The 25,797-nt window shown below is 46.1% G+C and overlaps 1 protein-coding gene across 1 annotated transcript in view; it reads left to right on the top strand.

Annotated features, from left to right (window-relative positions):
- Window positions 1-25,797, top strand: part of LOC105906534 (protocadherin Fat 4) — an 86,508-nt gene that overhangs the window by 37,114 nt on the left and 23,597 nt on the right. The window contains exons 2-6 of the mRNA XM_031558094.2: window positions 8,166-8,297; window positions 12,334-12,595; window positions 12,781-13,131; window positions 14,874-15,796; window positions 16,879-17,053. Of these exons, the coding sequence (XP_031413954.1) occupies window positions 8,166-8,297; window positions 12,334-12,595; window positions 12,781-13,131; window positions 14,874-15,796; window positions 16,879-17,053 (1,843 nt within the window). The remainder of the gene's footprint in view (window positions 1-8,165; window positions 8,298-12,333; window positions 12,596-12,780; window positions 13,132-14,873; window positions 15,797-16,878; window positions 17,054-25,797) is intronic.

Here is a 25,797-nt window from a genome sequence, read left to right as displayed (position 1 = left end):
AAAATCCGACATTAAAACATGTGAGGAGGCCAACAAAACCTTCTTGTGTGAGAGCAGTGAAAGGCAGACTCCTCTGAGCCAGCCTTCGTCTGTAGTCTGTTTCCCTCAATGGGCGCAGTAGGAGGAAACCGTCTCTTATTGTCAAGTTATTTGGCAGAAATCTTTTTTTTTTCTCTTTTTCTTTTTTTCCCCCCTTCTCTCTTCAACGCTGCCTCATGTTAAATGCATCAACATTTCTCCTTTCCCCCTTTTCCCCCCCTCCCCTCCCCTCCTTTCGAAATGTCTTTGGAGCTGACTGTCTTGCCAAACGTTTCCTGTCAGGTCTTAAATGACCGACACAGATGTATGGTACGCAAAATGAGTAATAGCTTCACGACTATCAAAAAAGGAGGTTATGCTTTGGATCAAGAGTTACCAAGTGGAATTTCATGATTGAAGCTGAAATATTGAACTCATGAAATCCCTGTTCCCCGGTACTTTCATTGTGGCCCCTAACATTTCACAAAAAACTCCTCACACACCCCCTTTCCCATGGTATAATTTTTCAAAATAGGTCAAATTGCATGATTGCCCTATTGACCTTATCATTCACTGTCCCTGGCAAAAAAATTATCACTTCAATGTGGCAGCAATTCAGCACCATTATGGCAGCACTTTCCAAAATTGCACCAACTTGCCTCGACCGACGTCACCGTGTTGTCCCCGAGGTAGTTGGTCTGGCCCTGACGAAATAAAAAAAAAAGAAGTGTGAACTCTCGGGCGACGAGTGACTATTAAACACACAAAGGTGGGATTGTGGTGAGTGATTTGCATGTGTATGTTCCCGCCGGAGTGAGCGTGGGGCTCACAAACGCCAGGCGGGGCGGGACGGAGGGAGTCTTCTCCACCCGACCTCCATCCAAGCCTGTTAAACAGTCAGGGAGCTTGGGAAGCCGCTGTGCACAAACCTTCCTGATTAGGTACCGACTGCTGGGCTCTTCTTTTTCCCTCTTTATCCTTCCCCCCCTCCCCCCTCCCCCTCCCCATTCCCTCCTCCCCCTCCCCTGTGTTTGCACTCACTCACTCCTTCTCTCCTTCTCATACTATCGCTCTTCCTCTCTTTCTCTCTGTATATCCCTGTTTATATCTCTTTCCAAAGGTCTCGCTCTCTTTTTTCTTTCTTTCTTTCTTTCTGTCTGTCTGTCTGAGTCACTTTCTGTCTTTCTTTTTCCATCTCTACCATACTCCTCCCTCCCATTGTGCCATGATGTTTTTCTAGGATTCCCACATAAACAGAGGCTGCAGGGGGTGCGTATAGCCCTGCTCACTCAGACGCCTCAGACCTTAGTTGCATCCATCAACCCCCCTTCCCTCTCATCCACACACCCCCCCCCCCATCCCACCCCTCCTTTGCCCTCTAAATCTGAGATGAGGTCCACTCTCATACCCAGTGAGTCAGATAGCAGAGAGAGGGGGCATGCGGTTAAACTCCAACCCAGCCGCCCCCCCCCCCCCCCCCCCCCCCCCCCCCCCCCCCCCCCCCCCCCCCCCCCCCCCCCCCCCAGAGGTTTTTTGCCCCCGGCCTTTGCCACCACAGCATTTTTTGGGTCTTGCACACCGCCCTACTGTGGCTGTTTTCTTACCTCCCCGGTGCCAAGTATATGAGACAGGTCAGAAGACGTGGCTTAGCTTCCAATCATTACCCTGTGGGATTTAAATCGCTAATAAGAAGTTAACCGCCACTGTGCAAAGAAAAAAAAGGAAAGAAAACGAAGAGAAGTCTGTTCCCTTTGTTCCTAATGAAGTTCTGCTTCAGACAAGGCTATCACCAGTTTTCAAAACTCTGCTGCTGGAAATCTTACACATCAATCACCGCTCGACAGCAACTATTAAACGGATGCCGGAATACTCTTTAAAGCCAGGCCTCCCCTTCCAGAAGCCTTGGATGTAGACGCTGGCCTGAAAGAGACATGGCTTGTTTCTAGAGCTCTAAAAATGTGAAGTTTTTTTCCCCCTCGAGGTTGAAATCCCCAGGGGTTGAACTTGAACCTAAATGCAGGGGTACTCCATATTATCTTCCACTCCTAAATCTTTACGATGATTCTGAATCACACAAATCAAATCATTTGGCACTGGAGAACACGCGAGGCATAGCACAGAGACTCGCCTCTTTCCCCCCCCTCCCCACTTCTCTCAACCCTGGAGACTTTGCGTCAGACCCGTGCAAGGATGTGGCTTTGGTTGGCCTCCTTTTGTTGAGGTTTCTTTTATATAAGCAATTAGCATGCACATTATTTCTCTTTATTTGTTTCCGCCATGCTCAGCATCACGCGAGTGCAGCAATCTTCAGTAATTGTGGCCGAAGAGGAAGCGATAAGGTGCAGAGACTCACGCAGGTCTGGTGGGCCCTGCTCTGCCATCCCCCTCCTAATCTGTCCCCATTCCATTTCATCACGGAGACGTTTCAGGAGCACCAAGGATAACTGATAAAGCAAAAAATGTTTTTAAACTTCAAAGCGTCGTTCCTCACATTTTGCTGTGTCTCCAAGTGTACTGTACGCGCATTTGGTTTTTGCTTTTGCTTTCATCTCTTTGGGGAGAAAAGAGGTGTTTGATGTGCATAACATTTTAATAGCCTGCTATTCAAATACCTGGAGTTGTTAAGATATGGTAATTTTTTTATAACTGAAAAAAAAGCACCAAAGAACCTCTACTTTAGGTCAGCACTGGTAACCTTGAGGGCACAGACGACTCCTTGAATCTGTCCTTGAAGGCGTCACGACTGAGAACCCATACCGAATGAGCAAACCTGCATGAGCCAGAAAATGCTAACTCAATAGATCTGGATATCCTTAAGGCCAGTGAACATTTCATGAATCGTGAGACCTCTTGTGTAACAAGCTGAGGTGAGCGCCATCTTTGAGGATGCATGAGCCCCCCCCCCCCTCTGAACTGATAGCAAGATATTCATTTTCCAGGGGTTTAGGCACTTGCTTTTAAACACTCCTGAGACAGGAGACAAACTGTCTTTTAACAATCGCAGAAGTGCCCTTTCGTGAAAGTGGCGATTCCTTTTTTATTGAAACCACTTGTCCAGCATTGTCTTCACCAGGCCTCGTAGGTTACATAAGACAAGGTGCTCTGTGATCGTTCACAGGCCCTCATGTTGTGTTTTGTTTTTTTCCCCCTAATTCTCCCCCATCTTTTGGTGAGGATTTAGGAGGGATTGGGGAAGAGGACCCTCCCCCCCCCCCCCCCCCCCCTCAGCTGTGTGCTTTTGGGCCTGGCATTCTTCCAGCTTTGTCTGCGTTCCATGGCACCCTCTCGTCCCGGGAGTGGTCGAGTTCACCTCCTCGGGGGCGCAGGACGCAGACTGTGGTCGGAAGATTGATCGTGGACAAGGCTTTTGTTTGACAAATCTAGCCAGCCGTGATTGCATACGTGTGAAGAACCTACGGATTGGATTATTTATACCTGGACACCACGGCCTGCGATATCTGCTCAGGATTCCGTTCGGTTTGAAAGGAAAGAAAAAAATGGAGACAAAATGGTACTTAGAAAATGTGTGCTTGACCTGCCTCACCCATGGGCTCTTAAGCTAACATCACCATAAATCTACGACCCAAAAGTCCTTGACGCGATATCTAAACAATGAAATGAGTAAGAAGGGGGACGGAAGGATGGGGAGAGCGAGTGAGAAAGTGAGAAAGATAAAGTGAAATAAAGATGGTCTTTGTCTGCAGACTCAGAAGTGGAGTGGAGTGGAGTGTGGGGGGGGGGGGGGGGGGTTGAGTTATGCTGTATGTACCATTATATCACCCCTATACAGCCCCTAGTATTCTCAGAAATAAGAAATAAAGCATTCAAGTCCACCATAACTGTGCCATACGTTTTTCAGATTAAAAAGTGCAAACAACAGAGAGAGTTAGTCTGGTTTTTGAAGGTTTTGGATGTACGTATATTCTGTTGAAGCGAGGCTAACAAATTGCTTCAAGACGATGGGGCGCCACTTTGAAAGTACTGAGAGTACCACAGTGAACTTTGTCCTTTTTGTCTGAAGGTCGTTTATGCTAATATGTCAGCATCATACTCTTAGTTGCTTGTCCAAATGTTTGTGGCAGGAGTCTTAATGACTTGGATGACTTGAACTTTAGCATATCTTTACACAGCTACTGGAGTAGCAAGGAGAATAAGACAAAGAAGGTTCATAATTACAAGCCAAACTGTATGAGAAGAACGTCAAGAAGATATCCGTTCTCTTTGGATAGTGGGGGTAAATTTGAATTCCCTTATCATACATACCTTTAAAGCTCAGTGCTGAGTTCCAGGGATCTTTCCCACACAGCTTTCTCTTCAGGCGCCAGTTCAAATTGCACATAGCCCACACTTCCACTTGGGCCAAACCTTTCCTCAAATTAACGTCATTTCACTGCAAACAAATAATGCTCTCCATCTCCACCAGTCTGTGCCAACTTTTTTCTTTTTTTTTAATCAGTTTTAATAGAATCAGCACATGGTTTAACGGGTTTTAGTATCAAGTTTGTTCTCTGGCATCACAGGAATTCTTTGTACCATTTTCTTTATTTATGGCCAAGGCCTGAGTCATTTCTTTTAGTGGTCTGGAGTTTGGCCTCATCTTATGATGAAGTGCTTTGTGCAAAATACCCAACGAGAACCATGTTCCTGTCTCAAATGTTACCACTGTCAGCTTCGCCCATCACTCCCTAATCCTGGACCGGGTCATTTTATGTCACTACTCAATTTTCAGCAGGGAGATTGGACATTCGAAAGATTGGCTTTTGTGCGCACAAGTAGTCCTTTCCCATTTATCAGCTCAAACAGATTGAGTTTTCTATTCAGTGGGAACTAGGAAGACCCACTTGGTCTCACCCTTGTTTGCTTTGCGATGTTTTTGATTATGGAACAAGCGGCTGTACAGAAGTAATTGAAGTAAAAGTATTACTCATGTTGAAAGAGGACCATTGCAGAGCGAGCTTTAATTAATTACACCTTTCTTGGAAGGCAAACGTACTGACTCAGAGAGTCTGTGAATATGTGTTGGGCCTTTGGGGGGTTAGGGTTTTTTTAAAAAGAATGAACTTCTCTTCTCCATTCCTTTTGTGCAGTATTCTTGGCCACGTCGCAACTATGAGGCACTGGGGGGGAAGAGTGCACACAGTCATCCATACTGTTCCTCAGCGTTTCCAAATCAAGTGTGATTTAGAGGAATCTCTTTGTGTTGAGGAGACAGGAGGCAGGCACAGAGGAAGATCTCATGGACAGTGAGGAGGTGGAGGCAGGCGCAGGGGAAGAGGAAGATGTCAGGACAGGATACGATGTCCCCATGTAGGATTGGGTATCTTTGCGTAGGGTTTTTGTCCTCAGAGGAACCAGACTTTTGGTGCATGAGTACAGCCTCATGTGTGACAAGCTAGAGCAGCAACACTTGTGTAGAGATCTAATGGTGGCAGTCTAATACACGAATGGGATCAACTCTATGAAGGAACACTGACACGGAGCTCATGGACAGGATAGCATGTCCTGATGTAGTATTGGGTGTCTTTACATTGGCTTTTCTATTAACTAGATTCCCCACCTCACAGACAGGGGACATTTGGTGTAAGCCAGTGAGAACAACCTTACATGTAATAGGCTGTATTAGCCACACTTGTGAAGAAATATGACCAATGGGGTCTTACATGAAAGAAGATTATAGGCTTTTAATGATTTCTTTAGTGCATGTATGAGAAAAGCACACGATTAGACTCTTACATAATTATGCTAAGCTCACTCTCCACAGATACTCACGTGCATAAACACGAGAGGAGGTATCATAAACAGGGATGTGTGTGTGTGTGTGTGTGTGTGTGTGTGTGTCTGAATCATTGATACATGCTGATAAATAATGGACCTCAGTAGCCCGTCCGCCACTGCAACCTGAAACAGTGCTCTGTGAAACACAATCTTTTTCTGTGAGAACTAATGGCTCTCACCTGTGCTGACCAAAGAGACTGGGGCCTTGGTGACAGATCTGGTGGGGAACAAACCCCTCGTCTCTCCGTCTCTCCCTCTCTCTCTCTCTCTCTCCCTCTCTCTCTCTCTCTCTTTTTTTCCCTTTCTCATTCGTTCCTCCCTCCTCTCTGTCTCACTTTCTCTCTGTTTGTCTCTCCCGCCTGACCTCGCTTCCTTTCCTTCTGATGAATTTTTCACACAGCTCTTTGATATGCGCTGTCTCCGGGGACCTTTTGCTAATATAAACTAAAAGCACCCGACGTAATTATTTCTCATAACGCCGCTTCTTCCCTAATTAGCGTCCTCCGCCGAAACAAGCCCTGCATTATTTACACATCAAGGGGGACACGACGTGGAAGATAAATATTCATCCTTTGTTGACTTAGCTCGATCCCACCGCTGGGCGCGACCCCTAGCGCAGTGCAGCCCGCCTCGACTTTTCTTTTTGACATTATGCATGGCGCCTGGTATCGCAGGTGGGCTCCCCCAAAACTTGATCCTTTCCACGCCTCCACCACTGGGGTCTGAAGGTCCTCGTCCGCTCTGCTTATTCCCATATCTATATTCAAGGCATGCAGACTGGGGATTGGAATCAAATTCAAAAGTGATCAGAGAGTAGACTAATTTTAGTGATAGATGGATACACGAGAGCAGGCGAGTGACCACCTGGGTAGGGTACAGCCTGACTGGGTTACCAACAGATGTCCAGTACTGGAGACATACTCTGGGCCAGATCAGGTGACAAAATTAACATGGCCGCCTTGAACAAACTCTCTAACCCCTAAATCAACTTAAGAACAGAACACACAGACACAAAGAGGCTATGACTGTGTAAAGCACCTTCATATATTTCAAATACAAACACTCAGTCAAAACACAAATGTGGATACCCCATACTCAAAAAAAAAAAAAAAGTTCCCCTAGTAAAGCAACACAATCGAATTGAAATGCAGTCAAGAATCAGCGCTTTTGACAGCTTTAATACACTATGCCCAGTATTGTTTGACTTCCTACTCTGGTGCAGGATCTTCTTTAATAAACTGAAGTGCTGAATAGCCGTGGGCTGCTGTATAGTGACTACTGAGAGCAGCAGTAAGTGGATTTGCCGTGCACGTGAACTCTGTTTTTTTCCTGTCAATGGAGAAATGAATAGAGCACAAACCCCCCCAAGCCCCAACCCTGTCACCCCATCCACCCCCAGCTCTCCTCCTTCGCTCCTCTTGGTGGTCCCGTAGCCTTAGAGCCCATTGTCTGCGGAGCCAATACTTCTTGAGGAACTTTTGTTGGTGGAAATACTGCCATTGTAGGAACTGGGACAGCTGTCTGTCCTGTGTCAAACTCTGAGAGAGTCTGAGAGGCTGTCTATCTTTTGTTGCCTGTTTGTGTGTGTGTGTGTGTGTGTGTGTGTTTGTGTGTGTGTGTGTGTGTGTGTGTGTGTGTGTGTGTGTGTGTGTGTGTGTGTGTGTGTGTGTGTGTGTGCGGGTGTGTGTGTGTGTGTGTGTGCGTGCGTGCATTTGTTTGTATGATTACTTAAATAACTGTCAGCATTAATGGACATTGCAACGCTGCAATTTTTAAACATGCTTTCTCCATATTTAGAGAAGCAATAAACAGAGAAGGCAAAGCAAATGTCTGTTTTGATTCGAACCTCAGGCTGTTTATTGGCTTTGAAACACATGTTTACCTTAGGGGACATTACAGGATCATGTTTAACTTGCCAGGATACAACTGCAAATGTGATATTTCTGGACCATTCGCAAATAATCTGACACCATCATGTCTCTCTTGGACATTGCATGTGCGCTCACTGATGCTTGGCTCCTCATCAATAGTTGGTGTAGGCTGGAGTAGGACTATTGCGGTGCAGAAAACGCTAGTGGACAGAATCATAAGTGAAAACTGATGGACAAGAACCAACCTCACCCTTGCAAAACAAGCAAACAAAGAGATATGATTGGTCTAAGTCCTGCTAAAAGCCTCTAAAAGCCCTACACAGAACTGTATGTGAGAATGCAAAGTATCATTATCCCTCTCTCCTAGAAGAATACATTTATGAGGTGTGCAGACGCTTCTACTTACCATTCGACGGCACGAGATACAGTTAACTTAAACACTATTGCAGGCATTGTTCGGCTCTGTTTTCATGGAAATGGTGCTGTTTTTCTTTCCTCCAGGTGGAAATAACCCTGCAGGATGTCAATGACAACCCACCTGTTTTTCCGACCGATATTCTTGATGTGACCATCGAGGAGAACATTGGTGATGGATTCAAGATAATGCAGCTAACAGCAACGGATGCTGACGAGGTACGTTCTCCCAGGAATTCATTTTTTCATATACTGTCTGCATATATATTTTTGGCAGCCTGGATGTCAATGTGAAGGATGTTAGCTGTGATAAATTGTCTCCATGGTAACGGCATAGATCAAGTCGAACAGCAGTCCTTTGCTCTAGTCCAGGACCCCAAAACTTCACTTTCTATGAAAAAAAATTGCTATGATGAATATTGATGAACTTTAGTGTTTAATGGCATAACCAGGAAACGTTGTGGTTTTCGAGAGCTTTGTGTCGCGGTAGAACATCTCGTGCAAGCACGAATCTGGGTCTGTGTCCAGGAGAATACTATCAAAATAAAAGCGCAGTGCATCACACTCCAGATATCCGAAAAGTGATGTTGATGTGAAAATGCCTCCTTCCAGTATGTAAAGAAGAACCATGTGAACAGGCAAGAGTCTGTCTGTGGACGGAGAAACACAGAGCACCATTCAGCAATCAAGGAAGAGGAGGCTGGTTTCCTCTCTTCGCCCGTCCAAGTCATGAAGTTAATAATTCTCTCACCAACTGTCCCACTACAAATATGACTTTTCTTGGCCTACGGACGGTGGCTGCAAGAACACTGGTCCCTCGGCCCTCGGCAGTGTTGAGGATACCTGAGATTTCTGAAGGCCCTGAAAAGGAATCAGGTTCTTTCTCTCTTCTCTCACAGGGCCGGGGGCCGACTGATTTCTCGACGTTGCGCAGATAGTCCCTCGGAGGGCCCTGTAGTTTGCATTACATCACCGGCTTCAGGCCCGATTATAAAATGTCTCCATCTCTCGCGGCCATGGCAGGATGTGAACATAAAAATTCAGCGCCGAGCAAAAAACAGGCGGACCCAGCAGGTCCCAGGCCGGCAGACTCATGTACTGCCAGCGTGAGGACGAGCCCAGTGGAAAGAATTGGGCTCATTGCAGCCTGAGCCCAGCGTGTGAGAACGTGGACATATACTTGTGCTTATGAGGCCACCACTTTTATGGCAGAGGCTGTTGCCTCACCACTCACTGAAGTTTTTAATGTGAGAAAAAAGTCAGATGGTGAAAAGCATTTCTGGAATCATAATTTTTTTTAAATTTTTTTTTATAGATCGCAGACCAGGAATTATTTCCCATTATTTTCCCACTGTCATAAAGCAAGGGGGAAGAATAGTGGTTAGTGGGTAGTGGACAGCGTGTTTGACAACCCTTTTCAGACGCGTCCTTCCTGTCACCAGAAGAACCAAATACTTAAGTCCTGCGTCATGTACACCCCATTATGACGGGGCATTTAAACTGACAGTTAACGGAAAAGTTGCTCGGAACCAAAAAGGTCACCAAATAGGAGCCTGCATGTGGATTTATTTCAGTCGCCCAGTCATGCCGGCCAACTTTGTGCCCACATCCTAGGGCTGGAAACCCAAGTTGCACAGACACGGAGGGAGCGTACGGAAAGGCGCGTTGAGGCGCGGGGCGCAGGGCCACATGTGTGATATGGGGAAGCCAAGCCAAGATCTCAAGCTGCTGTCCAGCTGACTCTCTGGATTCAGACATCATAATGATCTCTCTGGTTTAATAGCTCCACATGTGCGACTCATGTGTGATTGAATGAGCGCTGTTCCTTTGCATCCGTTTTTGTCACACCCATTTCCAGCGCAACGAGAGAAGTGGCTGGCTGATGTTGGATTAGAGGGGAGGCTCTGCTTTAGTTTCTTGAATCTATTGAAGAGGAAGACTCATTCCAGAGAGAGAGAGAGTTTCTTTTTCTTCCTCTTCTTCTTCTTCCTTTTCTTCTTTACGTGTCATCGTTTCAATAGGAAGAGAAAAGCGACCACAAGCCATTAATCACTTGTGATGGGATCACTTTTAATGAGACTGGTGTCACATCAGAGAACATGGTTTTAAAATGGATGCATGCTTAGTTTTATTCTAGGCTTATGAAGACAAAAGGGCTACTTAAAGGGAGAAAGAATGAGGCTTTATTTCCAGAGTTGAATATCTGAACACACACACACTGATAGGGATAAGTAGACAAACTACATTCCCTCTCTCATGGCCTCTGAATTGTGTTATGACAAGACCTTTCAACATGATGTTATCAAGAGCTTTCAATCATACCACCCCCAAAAGATTATCTTAACTCCCCTTCTCCGCCAGACCGATTTGTTTAAGTTGACAGCACCAATTGACATTAATAAAGCACTCGTCTGTAATTCGGGGTCCGATGGTGTGTCTGCGTTAGTTCGAGCAGTTGCTCAAATTACAGGAAGGTCAATTTCCTGCCGGGGTCCGTCCGCCCGCCTGGCCCGGCCTCCTGCGTGTCCCTGAGCTGATCCCCCCCAAACCTCTGGGCCGCTAAATGAGTTTCCTTCTGCCTGACTCCGAGCTGCCGCTTTGCTCTTTAATTGCTTCGGTTTGTTCTCCCTACAGCGCCCTGGGAAGGTTGTAAAAGCCTGAAAGTCTTTAGTGGGTGGGGGGTGGGGGGGCAGTTGGGAGGGTGTGGGGGTCACAGAGGCGGTCATTGTCAGAGACGGTAAGCTCGGCTTTTCAACCCCTCTGCGCCACCCCCTCCTCTCCCTTTTGAACCCTATCAGAGATTTTAATTGGCTGACGGAGGGTGTCGGAGTCTGGTTGCAGCCCAGGTGGCTGATGGGAATCCCAGACTCCAGGCCTTGATCGATGACAGCAGCTCTGTGGAATAACACTGTTGGCTTTTTTTTCTTCTGGTGAATGGCCCTCAGGAAAGTCCGTTTTAGACCAGACATGTGTTTTGTCTGCATACCCAGGTCGTCTCAATCCTAGGTAAGGATCCTCCAAATCCTATCCTAACTAATTATGGCGAGGATTGACAATTGATTTTTTTAAATGCCTTTCCCCCTGGTTTACCCAGACATGGGAAGTGCCAAAATCCCACTAATGGTTTAGACTGGACTAAGCTTTGTCAGGGAAGGACAAAAAAACTATTTTGTCTTTTATTATGAGTAAAAATAATCTTGACAGCTTGGTGAGAGGCATCCTTTGAAGTAGGGCAGCATCTGTTTCTAAACGTAGAACACTTGGAGACAGTTGTCTGGGCTGGTATTGTCCTCCGCACAAATAGGAACGTCAGGATCTGTCACTGGGATTATTCAGCTGTCATATTACATTCTCCCCTCTCGCTGGCCATGGTATCACATGTGTAACGGTTGTCCTTACCCCAGGTACCAGGGGATCTATTAGTTGAATTTATAGAGAAACACTATAGCCCCAAAGTTCAAAGACAGGGAGCAGCTCCTGAGAGAATTCAGCCATACAGATCCTGTTGTTTTTTCTTTTCTTTTCCTTTTTTTTTTTTGTCTTTCACATGTGGACATTTAATCCTGAAATGTGGTCTCCAGCAGACATATTTGCATATGAACCTCTCTGCCTTTTGCTCATAAATGATGTAAATTATTGTGCACAGTCTGACTCACATTTGGTTAAGTGCTCCAAGCAAGCGGTATAAGCTGTCTTACACAATAATGAATAAGAGACAAAGAAGTTTATAGGAAGCATTATAAGAGTTTGTGGAAGTCTCTGCCATCAACACCCCTTTCTAATTAAGACGGAATACACTTTGAAAGGGTTCAGCAGGGACCTTCCTAAATGTTACAGATGACTTGACTAATCTTATGGACATCAAAATAAATTCATTTGGCTATTATTTTTTAATTGTCTCAGTAAGCTTCAGATGTGAAAAACCATAGCACCCTATTAATGCACGTAACGATTTCAACTGCACGTTTTTATTGTCACAGGGGGTTAGGGCAGAAGTTTACAAGTGATTTGGTTTCAGTCTGGCAGGAAATAGCACTCTGCATTATTGTGTCTGTCATTGATTGCCCAATGCAAGAGATTAAATGTAAAGTACTTTGTGCAATAACAATGCTTCAGAAAAAAAGCCGATTTATTTTTTTAAGTGTCTAATATCCTAAATAGATAATAACTTACATCTCATGTTCTTCGTACAGCACTTTCTGAGTTATATATATTATATTGAATTATATATTATATTATCTCCCCCCTCCTGCAGGGACCCAATGCCCTGGTCACTTACACCATCATCAGTGGGGCGGACGACAGCTTCCGTATTGATCCGGAGTCCGGCGATCTGATTGCCACCAAGAGGCTTGACCGAGAGCGACGCTCAAAGTACTCACTTCTGGTACGAGCAGACGATGGGAAACAGTCCTCTGACATGAGGTTGAACATCACCGTGAGTGACGTCAACGACCACACACCCAAGTTCTCCAGAGCCACATACTCCTTTGACATCCCTGAGGACACAGCACCAGGTAGCCTGCTGTTCTCTCCTCCATAGATATATCGCTCTGCTCACTCTTGTAATAGTAACATCTCATTGAATTGGTTGGTTATTGAGGTCAAACTTGTATTCTTTCGTCTTTTGTGTCTTTTTCATTTCATGTGGATTGTATATGAACATCTCCTGTAATTACATTGTTTGCTTTGCTTCCCCCAGGATCTATTGTGGCAGCCATATTGGCTAGCGATTCTGACTCTGGGGTGAACGGGGAAATCACCTACTCGCTGGAGGAAGACGATGAGGATGACACCTTTCTGCTCAACCCAGTGACGGGCGTGTTCAACGTCACACGGCCTTTGGACTACGAATCCCAGCAGTACTACATCCTCACAGCAAAAGCCGTGGACGGTGGTGGCCAGACCAGCACGGTCCGGGTCTACTTCAATGTCCTGGATGTCAACGACAACCCCCCCATCTTTAACACCACTGTCTACAGCACCTCGGTGACGGAGAGCCTCGCTCCAGGATCTAATGTTCTCACTGTAGGCGCCAGTGATGCTGATGATGGTAGGTCACCAGTCAAAAGCCTTTTAGTACACAAAATAGTCGGTTCCTACTGATATTAGGGAAGGAGGTAGTTAAATGCTGTGTAGTCGAACAGCAAGTATAATTCTATTTCACAGTTATAAATTATGGAAAAAAAAGTGCTGTCTCGATTTGGATAGATAAATGCCCATTATGTAAAAGGTGTTTAGTCCAAACTTGCGCCTACATATGTATTGTACATTGACTAGTGAGGTCTAACAGCAGAAACTGCCTGGTAGCAGGAAGAGAGTGCTCAGTTGTCTGCGTGTCGTCCTGGTAGCGCCATCCTCTCTCGTGGTGCAGTCACAGCTAAATTGGGGCCCTAATGTGGTTACCGTGACCTACATTCCTGCCGGGACGTGTCCACCCACCCCCTCCGCCCCCGCGATCCTGTCAGGTTTCTTGCTCCGTCTGCACCGGGCCGGCCCCGTGCTAGTCTGTCTGTCTGGACTGGGCTGGGCTAGGCTGCTGCTAGCTTGATGATACCACCTACAAAAAAAAAACATCATTGTTGGGGCTTCCTGAACCTTGACCCTGGCACTGACGGGAGATAGCCGACTGCCCCTGTGACGTGGCCTTGGATAAGGAGATTGCCTGTGTACAGTACATAAAAGAGGGAGCACTGTGGGAAGGTGCCGAGCCGGTGTCCACATGAATACCCCACTGACTCGAATTACAGACGCTCAATTTAAACCCATTTGTGCCGGCTCCGGGGAGACAAGATTAGGCTGAGTTTCAAAATCTGATAGTTTCGGGGAGGTTTTTAGTGCGCCGTGTCTTTTCCAATGAATGATTTATATCTGTTAATGGCGTTCACAGTGGTCTTATCAGTTGAGAAATGGCAAGCAGCTCTGTTGTTTGGGTGATAATTTAGCATGACAAAGAAACGCTTTGCTCAGTAGTAGTAGTAGTAGAAGAGGCCTGCGTCAGCAATAGCTGTTTTTGCAAAACAATGAGTGGAAATGCCTACTGATAAGAACTTGCCGAGCAATAGCAGTAACAGTGCAAACACAAATATCCAGAGGTCCAATGGAGTACAATGTCTTGTCAGTCAAGTGAAGCAGAAATAAATATATCACTGTGTGCTTGTATTTATTCTTGTTATCAGCTTGCGTGGGAAACGGTGTGATATGAGATAAAAACTAGACAGAATGAGTGATCTCCCTGGTATTATCGTTCCAAGTTTACATCTATACTGTATATTCAGATTTAATCTACGGGGCTCATCATCATTTTTTTCCAGTGGTTTTTATATACAGGCTGCTCACAGTAGCATTGTTCCTCTGGACAGCACAGGGCAAGAGCCCCTTGCATCGGATCATGTAGAAAAGACATGTCTGTAAATCACCAGCTGTAGAAAACAATGACAAATAAACTCACCCTCATTGTGGTACAAATCTATAGGAATATATACGTATATATATTTAATCAGAAAGTCAGAAAGCCTTCTTTTGGAGACTTTCACATTGAACATCTCATTAGAACTGTGTTTATTTACTGTCAAATATTCATTATCAGGTCAGTTTCAGGTTTGGCTGACACATTCTGAAAATCTCACCCTAATGAGATTGATCACTGGTGTAATGCTTTTCATCATTTTCAGTGCAATACAATGTAATTGCACATTTATTTAGAAATCATAATGTCAATTTAAATGCCTCTCAAGTTGCCTGTGGTCCATTTTCTCATTAATGGCATGGTTTTCTTTTTGTGGTTTTTCCCAGGCCCCAATGCCCAGATGTTCTACACCATCGCATCAGGTGATCCCCAGGCTCAATTCCACATCACCAAAAATGGAGTCCTGCAGACGAAGAAAGCCCTGGACAGGGAGGCCCAGTCTTTCTACAACCTGGTGATCACCGTCAACGACCTGGCTGCGCCCCCTATGACTCGCTTCACGAGCACCGCCCAGGTGTCCATCATCCTGCTGGACGTAAACGATTGCGCCCCCAGCTTCACGTCACAGAAGATGACCTACATCCAGGAGAATACCCCCACGGACACCGTGGTGTTCTCTGCCCATGCCACAGATGCAGACAGCGGACCCAACAGCTACGTGGAGTACTCCTTGCGCGGGCCTTTCGGGAATAAGTTCAGCATTGGGACCATCAACGGCGATGTGAAGCTGGTAGGGGAGCTGGACCGCGAGGAACTGGCCAACTACACCCTGACGGTGGTGGCCACGGACAAGGGTGAGCTACCGCTGTCGTCCACCATGGACGTCACCATGATCGTGCTGGACGTCAACGACAACACGCCCAGCTTCTCGCAGAACATCTACGACATCGAGATTGAGGAGAACACGCTGACCGGCACCGACGTGCTCCAGGTGTTCGCTAGCGACGCTGATGAGGGCACCAACGGCCAGATCCGCTTCTCCATCATCGGCGGCAACACCAACACGGACTTCCGGATCGACTCGGTCACGGGGATCATCTCGGTGGCCAAGCAGCTGGACAGGGAGGTGAGGTCGTCCTACTCACTGGTTGTCCAGGCGGCGGACCGCGGAAGCAGCCCGAGGGTGGACCGCACCACCGTCAACATCGTCCTGATGGATGTCAATGACTGTCCGCCAAAGTTCGAGCTGTCACCATACACCGTTAATGTACAGGAGAACCTGGAGAAACTGCCAAAGAACATCCTACAGGTTAGTTTCTCACTCCCAGGACCATTTATGCAGACTCGGTTATTCAAACATTACTTTTAATTGGACCTCCGCTGTACTTCATTTTAAACCTCCGCGAAAATAGAGTGATTATTTAGAATTTAAACAGAAACTGGAAATTAGGCTGAAATCTGAACAACTGACAAATGAAAGACCAAAAAAGTCTCAGGTCAAGGTAAGTGGAACTGCTAAACGTAGCCAGATAAAAAAAAAAAACCTGTGAAACAGCAACGATTGCTAAAAAGGATATTGTTGAAACTGTATAATCCAAAATTACCAAATTGCCTAAATGAGGCGCCACTCTCCAGTGACAAAGGCAACACAGTTTCTGAGTGGTTGTAGCCCGCACCTTTGAGGAAATGAAGGCAGCAGAAGCCACAGCTGTGTTGGGACGTCGCCCAGCGGCGGCGGGTTCACCCCCACACAAACACCGCGCTGCGCCAACGCAGCCGCCCCGGGGCAGCCATGCCCTCTGTGCGGCAGGACTACCGGAAAAGGCTTAGGCTCATTGCGGCGCGGGCAGTCGCTAATGAGCCCTGCTGTGGTGCCCAGATTTATGCCCTTGCTTTCATTCTGTGTGGAAGCTGGAGCCACACCACTCCGCTGAATGCCACCTTTGTGGCATCTACTCTTGCTTAAGTGCTTCGCTGTGTCTTTTTGGGCGATCGTTTTTTTTGTGGCATATGAAGTTTTGTTGGGCAAACCAACATCCTCGATGTAGACGTCGCTGTGTAGTTTTACTGCTGAGGCCTGCCTGTGTACACATGTTTGAAATGTGACCCCCTCAATCAGCGAAGGGAATGAGATTTGGTCAACTAAGAAAATGATAGCCAGTTAAACTAATCACTCAGTAATGATGCTGAACCGCTGCCAAGCACCTGAATGTACAATGGCCTACCTGAAATGAAAGTCTACCACACACAGATTGCATTAGATTTGTCAACATTGTGCTCAAATACCCATATACCCTCTGGCATCTGTCATCACGTGTCAAATCTACAGTACATGCATAGTAAGGACTCCTAAACATCTGCCTCTGGTCTTTTTTGATGTTCTGTCTAAAGGTCGTGGCCAGAGATGATGACCAGGGTTCAAACGGTCAGCTGAGTTACACCCTCAACGGTGGAAATGAAGAGGGGGCCTTCAGCCTCTCCTCCAGCGGTCACCTCAGCCTCATTCGGACGCTGGACAGAGAGGTTCAGGAGAAATACACCTTGATAGTCACAGCCATCGACTCAGGTAAGATCCCCGTTATGCAACAAGGACATTGTATGATCCATAAAATCTCTTAGGGATCTAACACTCATTTATCACATGTATATATGCCCTGGGCATTTCCTGCGTAAGGGTGATATATGGTTCTGTGTTGGTATTTCTCAGAGCTGTCACGATGAAGCCTTTTTTCAGTGTTTTTAACACACAGGCTACTCACAGTAGCGTTCCTCCTGTGGAGCTCACAGGATAGGATGCACCTGCATCGGATCATGTAAAAACTTGTCTGTATATCATGAGCTGAAGGAAAAGGGGAAACATAAAGCTGCACCCCCTGTCCTGAAGGTACAACTCTGAGAAAAAAATACTTTTAAGTTTTTTTTTTTTTGAGAATGTATAAAGCCAGATATACCCCCTCTTGAAGACTTACACATGGAAGCTGTTGAAAAGTCAGAATCGAATGTGTTAAAACTTCAAAACTCTGTGACTTAGATTTGTTTGTATGGAAACAGTGGTAGGGCTTGTTATAGGCAGACTAAAGGTTGGGGTGTTATTCCACAGAGGTCAGTAAATGTGCACTTGTGAGCAAACGCAGGCATATCCCCATTCAGGGCAAAATCACATGCTATTCCAGCTAAGTATATGTTTCTTTTGGTGACTGGTTAGGCAGCCATGGTCATAGGGTGGTTCTCTCTCATTCCAGTTCAGCCATGTGACCTGCTGTAATGAGGGGTATTTTTGACTGTCGCTGGACATGGGTGAGAACTCTAGCAGTATAGGGTCATTGCTACTCAGAGATGGCTGTAGCAGTTTGATTTGTGTTAGCTTGTGGGCTGTTTAAGTTTATACATTGCGGCTTCATGTATTTATTTAAGTTTCAGTGGCAGACCCAGCACCTTTTAGCTTTGTAGCTTGAACAGTTATTAAACACCTTCGATGGAAACGTTTTTGTAACTTCCAGACTGAAATATATAGATAAAGTAATTGGTGTGTAGATATGTAAGTGAACTGATTTATGGATGGAAATATCCATTCATAGATAGACAGACAGACAAAGATATAAAAAAATAACAGCGAATATGTTCTATGTACATTTTTTCCACCGACCTCAAAGCATAGTACAGAAAGCCATACCTTTCACAACAGCAGAATAGTGCATTTAGGGCTTTTAGCAGTTGCAGAAAGAGACTATTGTGTGGAATATTATAATATTGAGAAACCCCGTAATCTGTGCACGGTTAAAATGATCCTTCAGTATTTTCTCACATTCTTGAGGGCGAGACATCGGGGGAAATGGTTATCCCATTTGCTATCTGGCACAGAAATCTGCAAGGTAGACGGCGAAAACACTGGGGCCCATTTTCCTCAGGGCCCATTTTCAATTACATTAAATGCATATGGGTTCTCTCCCCATTACTGGGCCAAATCTGTCAGAAATGAGCCACTAAGTGTTTAACACTCGCTCTGCTGTGCTGTCAACCGAGGTAGACATCTTCATTAGAGTCAACAAAGGGTGCATCTCTCCAGCGCCATGTTCAACATCACTTGCCTCGCTAGCTTGCTCTCGCGCAAAACAAAAGCCTCATCAGACCTGGTGGACAAAACATGTTTAATTGCATGTCCACAACAATTAGCCTATCTTCTCCGCATGGGTAGCCGGACAGAATCCATATCCACCATCTCGTGTTTTTTTTTTTTCTTTTTTTCTCTGAGCTGTGTCCCACAGGAGGATCTTTCTCTCCGCCGCGAGGCCCCCCCTCACTCGATGGCTGGAGAAGCTAAAGTCATTAGCGTGAATGCGAAGTGGAGCAGAGGAGCAGGAGCCGCGGCGGCGGCGGCGGCAGTAGGCCTCCGCTGCTGAGTGAAATCTGTCATGAAACGGATGGAAACAAAGAAGCGCTGCTCTCCGCGCCGGCTCTCAGAGGGCTGCGGCCGACTCGGCTTTGGCACGCACCCGTCATTATTTGGAGAGCTGCGCCCGGGCCCTGCAAATGTGGTGCAGATACAAGCCCAGTAAAGGTGTTTAACAAGGAGGCTTATTGGAGGGAGCTGGGGTGGGTGGGTGGGTGGGTGGAGTGGAGTGGTGGTGTTGTGGGGCGGGCGGGGGAGTCAGACTTGAAGATCAGGCCTTTTTGCAGTGGAAAGTTGTTGGCAAGGTTTCTGAGGGAAATCTCGGGCCCAAGAAAAGGGAGAGATAACAGGAGAGTGTGGTCTCCAGAGAAGCTAATGGAAGGGAACATCTGGGACCAGCTGCAGGCAAATCAAGCCGTCGCCGCTGAGCCACACGCTAGCCCTTCGCCTCCTGTCGGCTGCACATGCATGGAGTGCACACAGAATAAAAGGATCCTGTTCACAGTGCAGGCCATAGGAATGTTCATAGAGTTTCCCACAAATGGAGGCTTTGGGTTGTTTGGCAATCAATAGCCTGTTGTGTTGGCAGCAGGTCTTGCATATACAGCGTGAATTCTCCAGGGCATGTCTTCCTGTCATGGAATCTGTATGCTAGCGAAAAAAGCTTTGCATCACACAAAGATCCTATTGCCCTGTCATTTCCAAGGCATTGTGTCCAGACGGATCTTAATACCCCTACATCTGCACTCTGTGGTTTATTTCCCTTCCTAATCCCTGCGCTCTATCATACACAAAATAACCCAAACATAACTGGGTGAACTTTTTGCCTCTGTACAGAGAGACAAAACAGTCTCTATGTCGCAAGCGTCCTCAAGAGTGACTGCAATAGCATACCTCTGCGGTGCTTTTTTCTTCTCTCTCCCTCTCTTTTTTTACTTATCAAGATTTTATAGAGAACAAATATGGGAGTAATCGCTGGTCAGATGAAAGTTGGTCCTTCACTTTGAGCGAGTGAGTATGAGTTTAAAGGTATGGGAACAGCAGGGTTGGCAAGATGCAAGGCAAGCAGGCAGACATTCACATGCTCCGCCTGTTTAGCCACATTTATTAAAAGCGGGGAAGCAAATCCCTTTTTCTGTGTCTATAGTGGAGGTCTCGCATAGCCCAGAAAGGCATCCTTTCACCATGTAGACCCATGGGGCCACGCTGTTTATTCTCCTCCTTTTCAGCTTTAAATGACTGCTTAGCAGATAAAGAATTTTAATGACCTATCCATTTAAAGTCTGGATCTTTTATGCGGTACAATGGCACTTGTGAATCTGGCCTGTAAACGCTCAGGTTTCTTAAATGTTTCCAGCATGAACGTCTTTTGTCAGTCGAAAGACGATCTGCTTATCCATCTCACCAATTCTTTTTTCTGTGTGTCTGCATATCCTGTGGAGTTACTTTTCCATCCTATTTGTGTTCTTGTAAAATGGTTGCATCATTAAAATAATTTGAATGGAAAATGAACGCCGCCAAGCTCTTGAAAATGCATCGATAAAGTGCTGTAAAAATTGTGGCTAGGCGCTTGCCAAATGACTGTCCAAATTTTGCCATGACAAATCTTTTAAAGGGTTCATTTGTGAATGTTAGAGATAGCGAATCCGGCAGCAACATGAAATGCAGCCAAATAAAATATCAGGCTCCTCAAATGAACTTTAACAGACCTGTAACTTTCAGTATCAGCCCAATATATGAAAGAAAAAAAAAATCTCACTAACAGTGTTGTTGAGCAAGCGCTTTTTATCCCACCTCCATCTCATTCTACTCTGTGTTCAGTGGTGAGCTTGACAATTGCTGGAACTCGATGTTTATGTCCGGAGCTTTAGTGCCTATTGGAGTTTTTAAGAGGTGGTTTGGTTTGGCCAATCAGACGCACACAGCACCCATCTCATGCTCAGTCCAGGGCAACTCACTGACAGCCTTATTCTGAGTCAAGAAGACTGACCGCCTCAGAGAGCGTATCTCACCCATACAAAAATAAGAATACAAATAAAAAAACAGTCCCGTTGTGGAGTGAGTATTTGCTGAAAGCTGATTGGACGAGGTTTTATTTTCATGCGAACTAGCTAACAGGCATGCAGACATATGGGGCCAAGTTTATGAAGGCTGTTTAGCCTGCATTTTTCTGGTCAACATCTAAGCCTTAAATACTGGAGTCTGACATTGTTGTCAGTTCGAACAAATGTGAGCAGTTTTTTCAGTCACAAGTTTTTTTTGTATTCAGCACAGCTACAATGATATGTAAGTAGTATGTATTTAAAAAAAAATTGGTGCTGAAATATGTGAAAAAACATTACCTTACCCAGTGTGACGTGTTTTAGTCGGTTGAGGTGATTCCGTTACGTCTTGGTTATGTACCAAGCACAAACACTTTCATCTGCTCTTTTGATACGGACAATTAAATGTACGTCCCTATTGTTTTGAGATCGAAAGCTGGCATTGGGAGGGGCAGTGAATGTGCAAAGGTCAAAGGTCAGCCCAGGTAAAGCCACCTTACTGATTCCTTGATTGGCTTGGGCAACTGGCAGAGGCACATGATCAGCGTAGGCTTGTTTGTGAGGATTCTTTCTGGTCTCACCACACACCGCACTGAGCTCCTCTGTGAAGTCTTTGTGTGACATTAGCCTTTAGCTGTTGTAGGGAGGCCAGCTTTTTGTGGAGGATGCATGCGTTTGTGGCAGCAAGGTCCATGGAAATGTGTTGTGAAGTACTGGAACAGCTGGTTAGAGAGGTTAACCCCCCCAACCCCCACCCCAATGCATTTGTTGTACCCCAAAATGAGTGAGGGGCATGGAGAAGTCTTTGTTGGCCAGGCATCATTCCTTGGCTTCACCCTCCACTCCACTGTGTCCCTGTTGTGGGCTGTGTGGATCATGGAGCAGACAGAGACCTCCCGTGTCCACTGTGCTTGTAGAACTCACTGATCCCCACGGGTGTCCACCGGTACTTATTCCTGGGTTGCAGCTCTCTCGGCAGAGAGCTGTGTGTTGGGGTTGTCACACGCCGTCTTCCCCCTCTGAGAAGAACAGCATGAACAGGTCCAGAGGGGTGTGGGTGTCTTCTGCACTCAGCTGCACTCCAGGGGTTCTTGCAGGCACCAACCGAGTGAGATTAAAAGACGACCTGGGAGACAGTGCGCCATGATCGCCCATTTCACACACCGTAACCTAAGACGGAACGAAAACACTCTCAGAGAAAAAAACGAGTCTCGTAGCCTGCATAGCAATTTACGGCCGATAATCATCGCCCGTTTAGTTGTCTACGTCACACTTGGCTAATCGCTCAATGATCAAGGGTTCAAAATGAATCAACTACGGCAGGCCCTTATTCTATTGGCTGAGCCAGATTTGTGTGTTATGACCTTTGGCTGTGATTACCTGTTTCTTTTCCATACCTGCCTCTGACTGGGGAACCCAATAGAGATGCATCATATGATGAAGGCTTTGGTCTTTTTGTTCAGCGTGTGTTGAAATGTGTTTATGTTATGTGAACATCATGATATCATGGAAATACTGATGAAAATGATACTGAAGAAAAACCAGGTTGTGTGTGACTGGTCTTTGCCAAAAACTAGAGCATTCAGCAGTTCGAGGACAATAAATATGAGTTTGAAGTCCAGATTCCTCAAAGTTGTGTGTCCGCTTATTGCTCTAAGCCAGGCTTCCTAAAACAGAAACTACCACACAACCACTATGCCATGTGGGAATGTTTAATCCCAAGGGACATGCTATTCATTCTAACCTCTAAATCTCTAAGATATAGAAAGGAACAGGCTTGGTAGGACAAAGCCAATGGATTTAGCCATATTGGGATATTCACTAACTCCTCTAGGTGGATGTAGCGTAGAATAAAATGTCCTCTTTGAGGAGACAGCAAACATGGAAATGCAGGAATGTGATTCATTCCACAGTGTGTTCATCATTTTAAGTGAACCTGGCCTCCAGACTCCAGAGAAGGGGTGGTGTGTGTGTGTGTGTGTGTGTGTGTGTGTGTGTGTGATGGGGGGTGTTGGATGTGACTGTCCCTTTTCTGTAGGTGGAATATCCCATTCTGCTCGAACCCTCATTAACTGTGAGAAAAACTCTCCACCACTTTGTTGTGTTTGGCAGTTGGGAGTTCTGGGACAGCTAACACTACTAGACCCCATCTCCATTCACTACTGTTTGACTGAGGCATTAAAAGGGGCTTTGTCGCAGAGCAACAGGTTCTTAGAGGGAGAAAAATGTCAATTTCGGCGAGAATGCGGCCAGCACTCCTTGAGTAATGATGCCGCCCCAAAAGAGCACAATCTAGCCGCAGTCCATAAACCGTAATTAACCGTTTAGCCCTAAGCTTCGGGGGCCACAGATGGCTGTCTTATAAATTTCCACCTTCATCCATCTTCCCAAGTCAACCTGTCCATGCTAACAACTTTAATGAACCCCACTGTTTGAACACGCTGTTGTTGTTTTTGTTGTACGGCTAAGAAATAGAGTGTTGACAAGTTCTTCTCTCAGTTGCGTCGAAGAATGAGATTATCTGTTCTGACTTGGTGGTTAAGACATCACAACCTGGGAGCAATCAGGGCTTTGGAGACACACACACACACACACACACACACACACAAACACACACACCCACACACCAACCTCACCAACCCTGCCCCCACCCCGTCTCAGGGCAATGAGTATGCTCTTTCTCCACACTCACTGTGGTGTTGGGATTTTGCAGTGGCTTATGTAATTACAATGGCTTTATTTGGGTTGGGCAGATATTTTGCGCTGTAATTACATGTATATTTGTGCCCCCTCCGGCTCGCAGAGTATGCCACTGGCACCCTCAGTGGCACTAATGTGATTTGTCCACTGGTAATGTACACTAATAAGATACTTAGACTGCACCATATGTTTACGCTAGACAATGTTTTATGGGAAGGGCTTAAGGGCAGCTTACAAGGAAACTGTCTGTGAGCGTTAAGGACCGTGGAGAGAGACAGATGGGGGAGGGGGGGGGGGGGGGGGGGGGGGGGGGGTGTCCGACCTAGTTCCCCAGCGAAGGGGACAGTGCTGAGGGGTTGCCCTGTGTGTGGGTGCCTCTCTCTCTCCTTCCCTCTCTCTCTCTTACTCCCTCTATTTTAGTGTGTCCCTCTCGTCCTCTGTCCATCGCTACCTCTCTATCTCCCTATCCCCTCTCTCTCTCTCTCCTTATCTGTGACACGCATAGAGACGCACGCACAGCATGCATCTCTTAATAATCCAAACACGAGTGAGGTTATCACACTGAGTGTGTAATCACAGCATGCAAGGGCTAAATTACATGCATTAACCCAACAGTCAAAGGACCCTATATATGATTACAGAATATCAAATAAACGGACCTGTTTTGGTTTCAGGCGCCTTAGTCACTTCAGCTCCAAACCACAGGGAGTGCATTTAGCTTAAAATAGAATCGCTTTTCTGATTGAATTATAATTGTGAGGAATCTCTCCCGCTCGGTTTTACTCGGAGAGTGTTTTCGTTCCGTCTAAGGTTACGGTGTGTGAATTGGGCGATCATGACGCACTGTCTCCCAGGTTGTCTTTTAATCTCACTCAGAGACGATGGTTGGTGGCTTTTTATGCCGTTATCTTATGATCGGTCGGTCTGAGAGTTCTCCCAATTGGAAACTAAAATGGGGGAGTTCTTGTAAAGACATGGCTCCAGGTTTAATGTGCATCAACGCCATTGCTGACTGCAGCATAACCCTGAGGGGGTACATCTTGGAAGCAAGGTATCGCAATATAAAATGCTTGCTCGGTAGATTGAAAGAGTAGTTTCCCTCCTCCATCTATCGGACGTGAGATGTTTTGATTTTTTGAGCGACGAGGGGCCACGAGTTCTCAAAAAAAGAGTTGACATTTGTTTAAAAAACATTTAATAAATCAGCCCTGTGTAATATACACACACTCAAGCTCTCACGGTGCGGAGTGACTTGGCTTTGGAGTGGCCGGACCGCAGCGTTAAAGTAAATGCGTGGGACACACCGAGCCACGAGGCACACCAGGTCAGAGCAACTTGTTTTCCACTGCAGTCCTGAACCGACCCTCAAATCAGATTATGCAAATGAATGCAACCGACTTCTTACTCCAGCGGGACGACACCCTGAGGCTGGGGCTCGCTGGTGATCGATGGTTTCCGAACGTGAGGGTTTTAAGACATCTGCTCGAGGCTCGCCCATAAATTTAAAGCGGAGATCTATGGTGCGTGCTTTGTCAAGCTCGTCACAAACTTGGACGCCGGCCTCTGCACTGACAACATCTTCATCAAATTTTCACCAGCTTATAAGGGGCTGACTCATAAGAGCTCTTCTCCCCAAGAGCGAAACTAAATATACTGCAAGGTATCACAGAAGTTGAGCAAGAGAGGAAGAGAGAGACAGAGAGAGAGAGAAAAGAAAAAAAAAGTTTCCTGCCGTTTCATACTAACTCGTAAATAGTATAAAATACACAGAAGTGCAGCGACAGCAGAAACAAACGTCATTCTGGGAGCCTGGCCGGCCTATGGAAACAATACTCCTTAACCACAATGCATGGCGGCAGCCACCGGTACAGCTACTCTCCCAGCGCAAATTTCCAACAGCCCTCTTTCCATGGCAAAATGATGTCATTTGTCATTTATCACTGTGTGACTGAGGAGTTGGGGGTCCTAGCCGCCAAAAGCGCTACACAGCTGTACCCCACCTTCCGTCTCTCCCATTGATCACGGTCGGTGGCACCAGTGACTGCCTCTCCAGCCAAATCAGTGGCATTTACACTTCTTCACACGAGCTTTTCCTCCTAGACCTTACTCACAAGCAGGTCGTCTCCAGCCCATGAAATTACATTACCGCCATTTTGTAGCCCTGTTATTTCTTTTTGT

Source organism: Clupea harengus, chromosome 20 (genome assembly GCF_900700415.2).
Source record: "Clupea harengus chromosome 20, Ch_v2.0.2, whole genome shotgun sequence".
NCBI classification, from domain to species: Eukaryota; Metazoa; Chordata; class Actinopteri; order Clupeiformes; family Clupeidae; genus Clupea; species Clupea harengus.
Note: the sequence above shows the minus strand (reverse complement) of the source record. Positions and strands in the feature narration are given on the sequence as shown.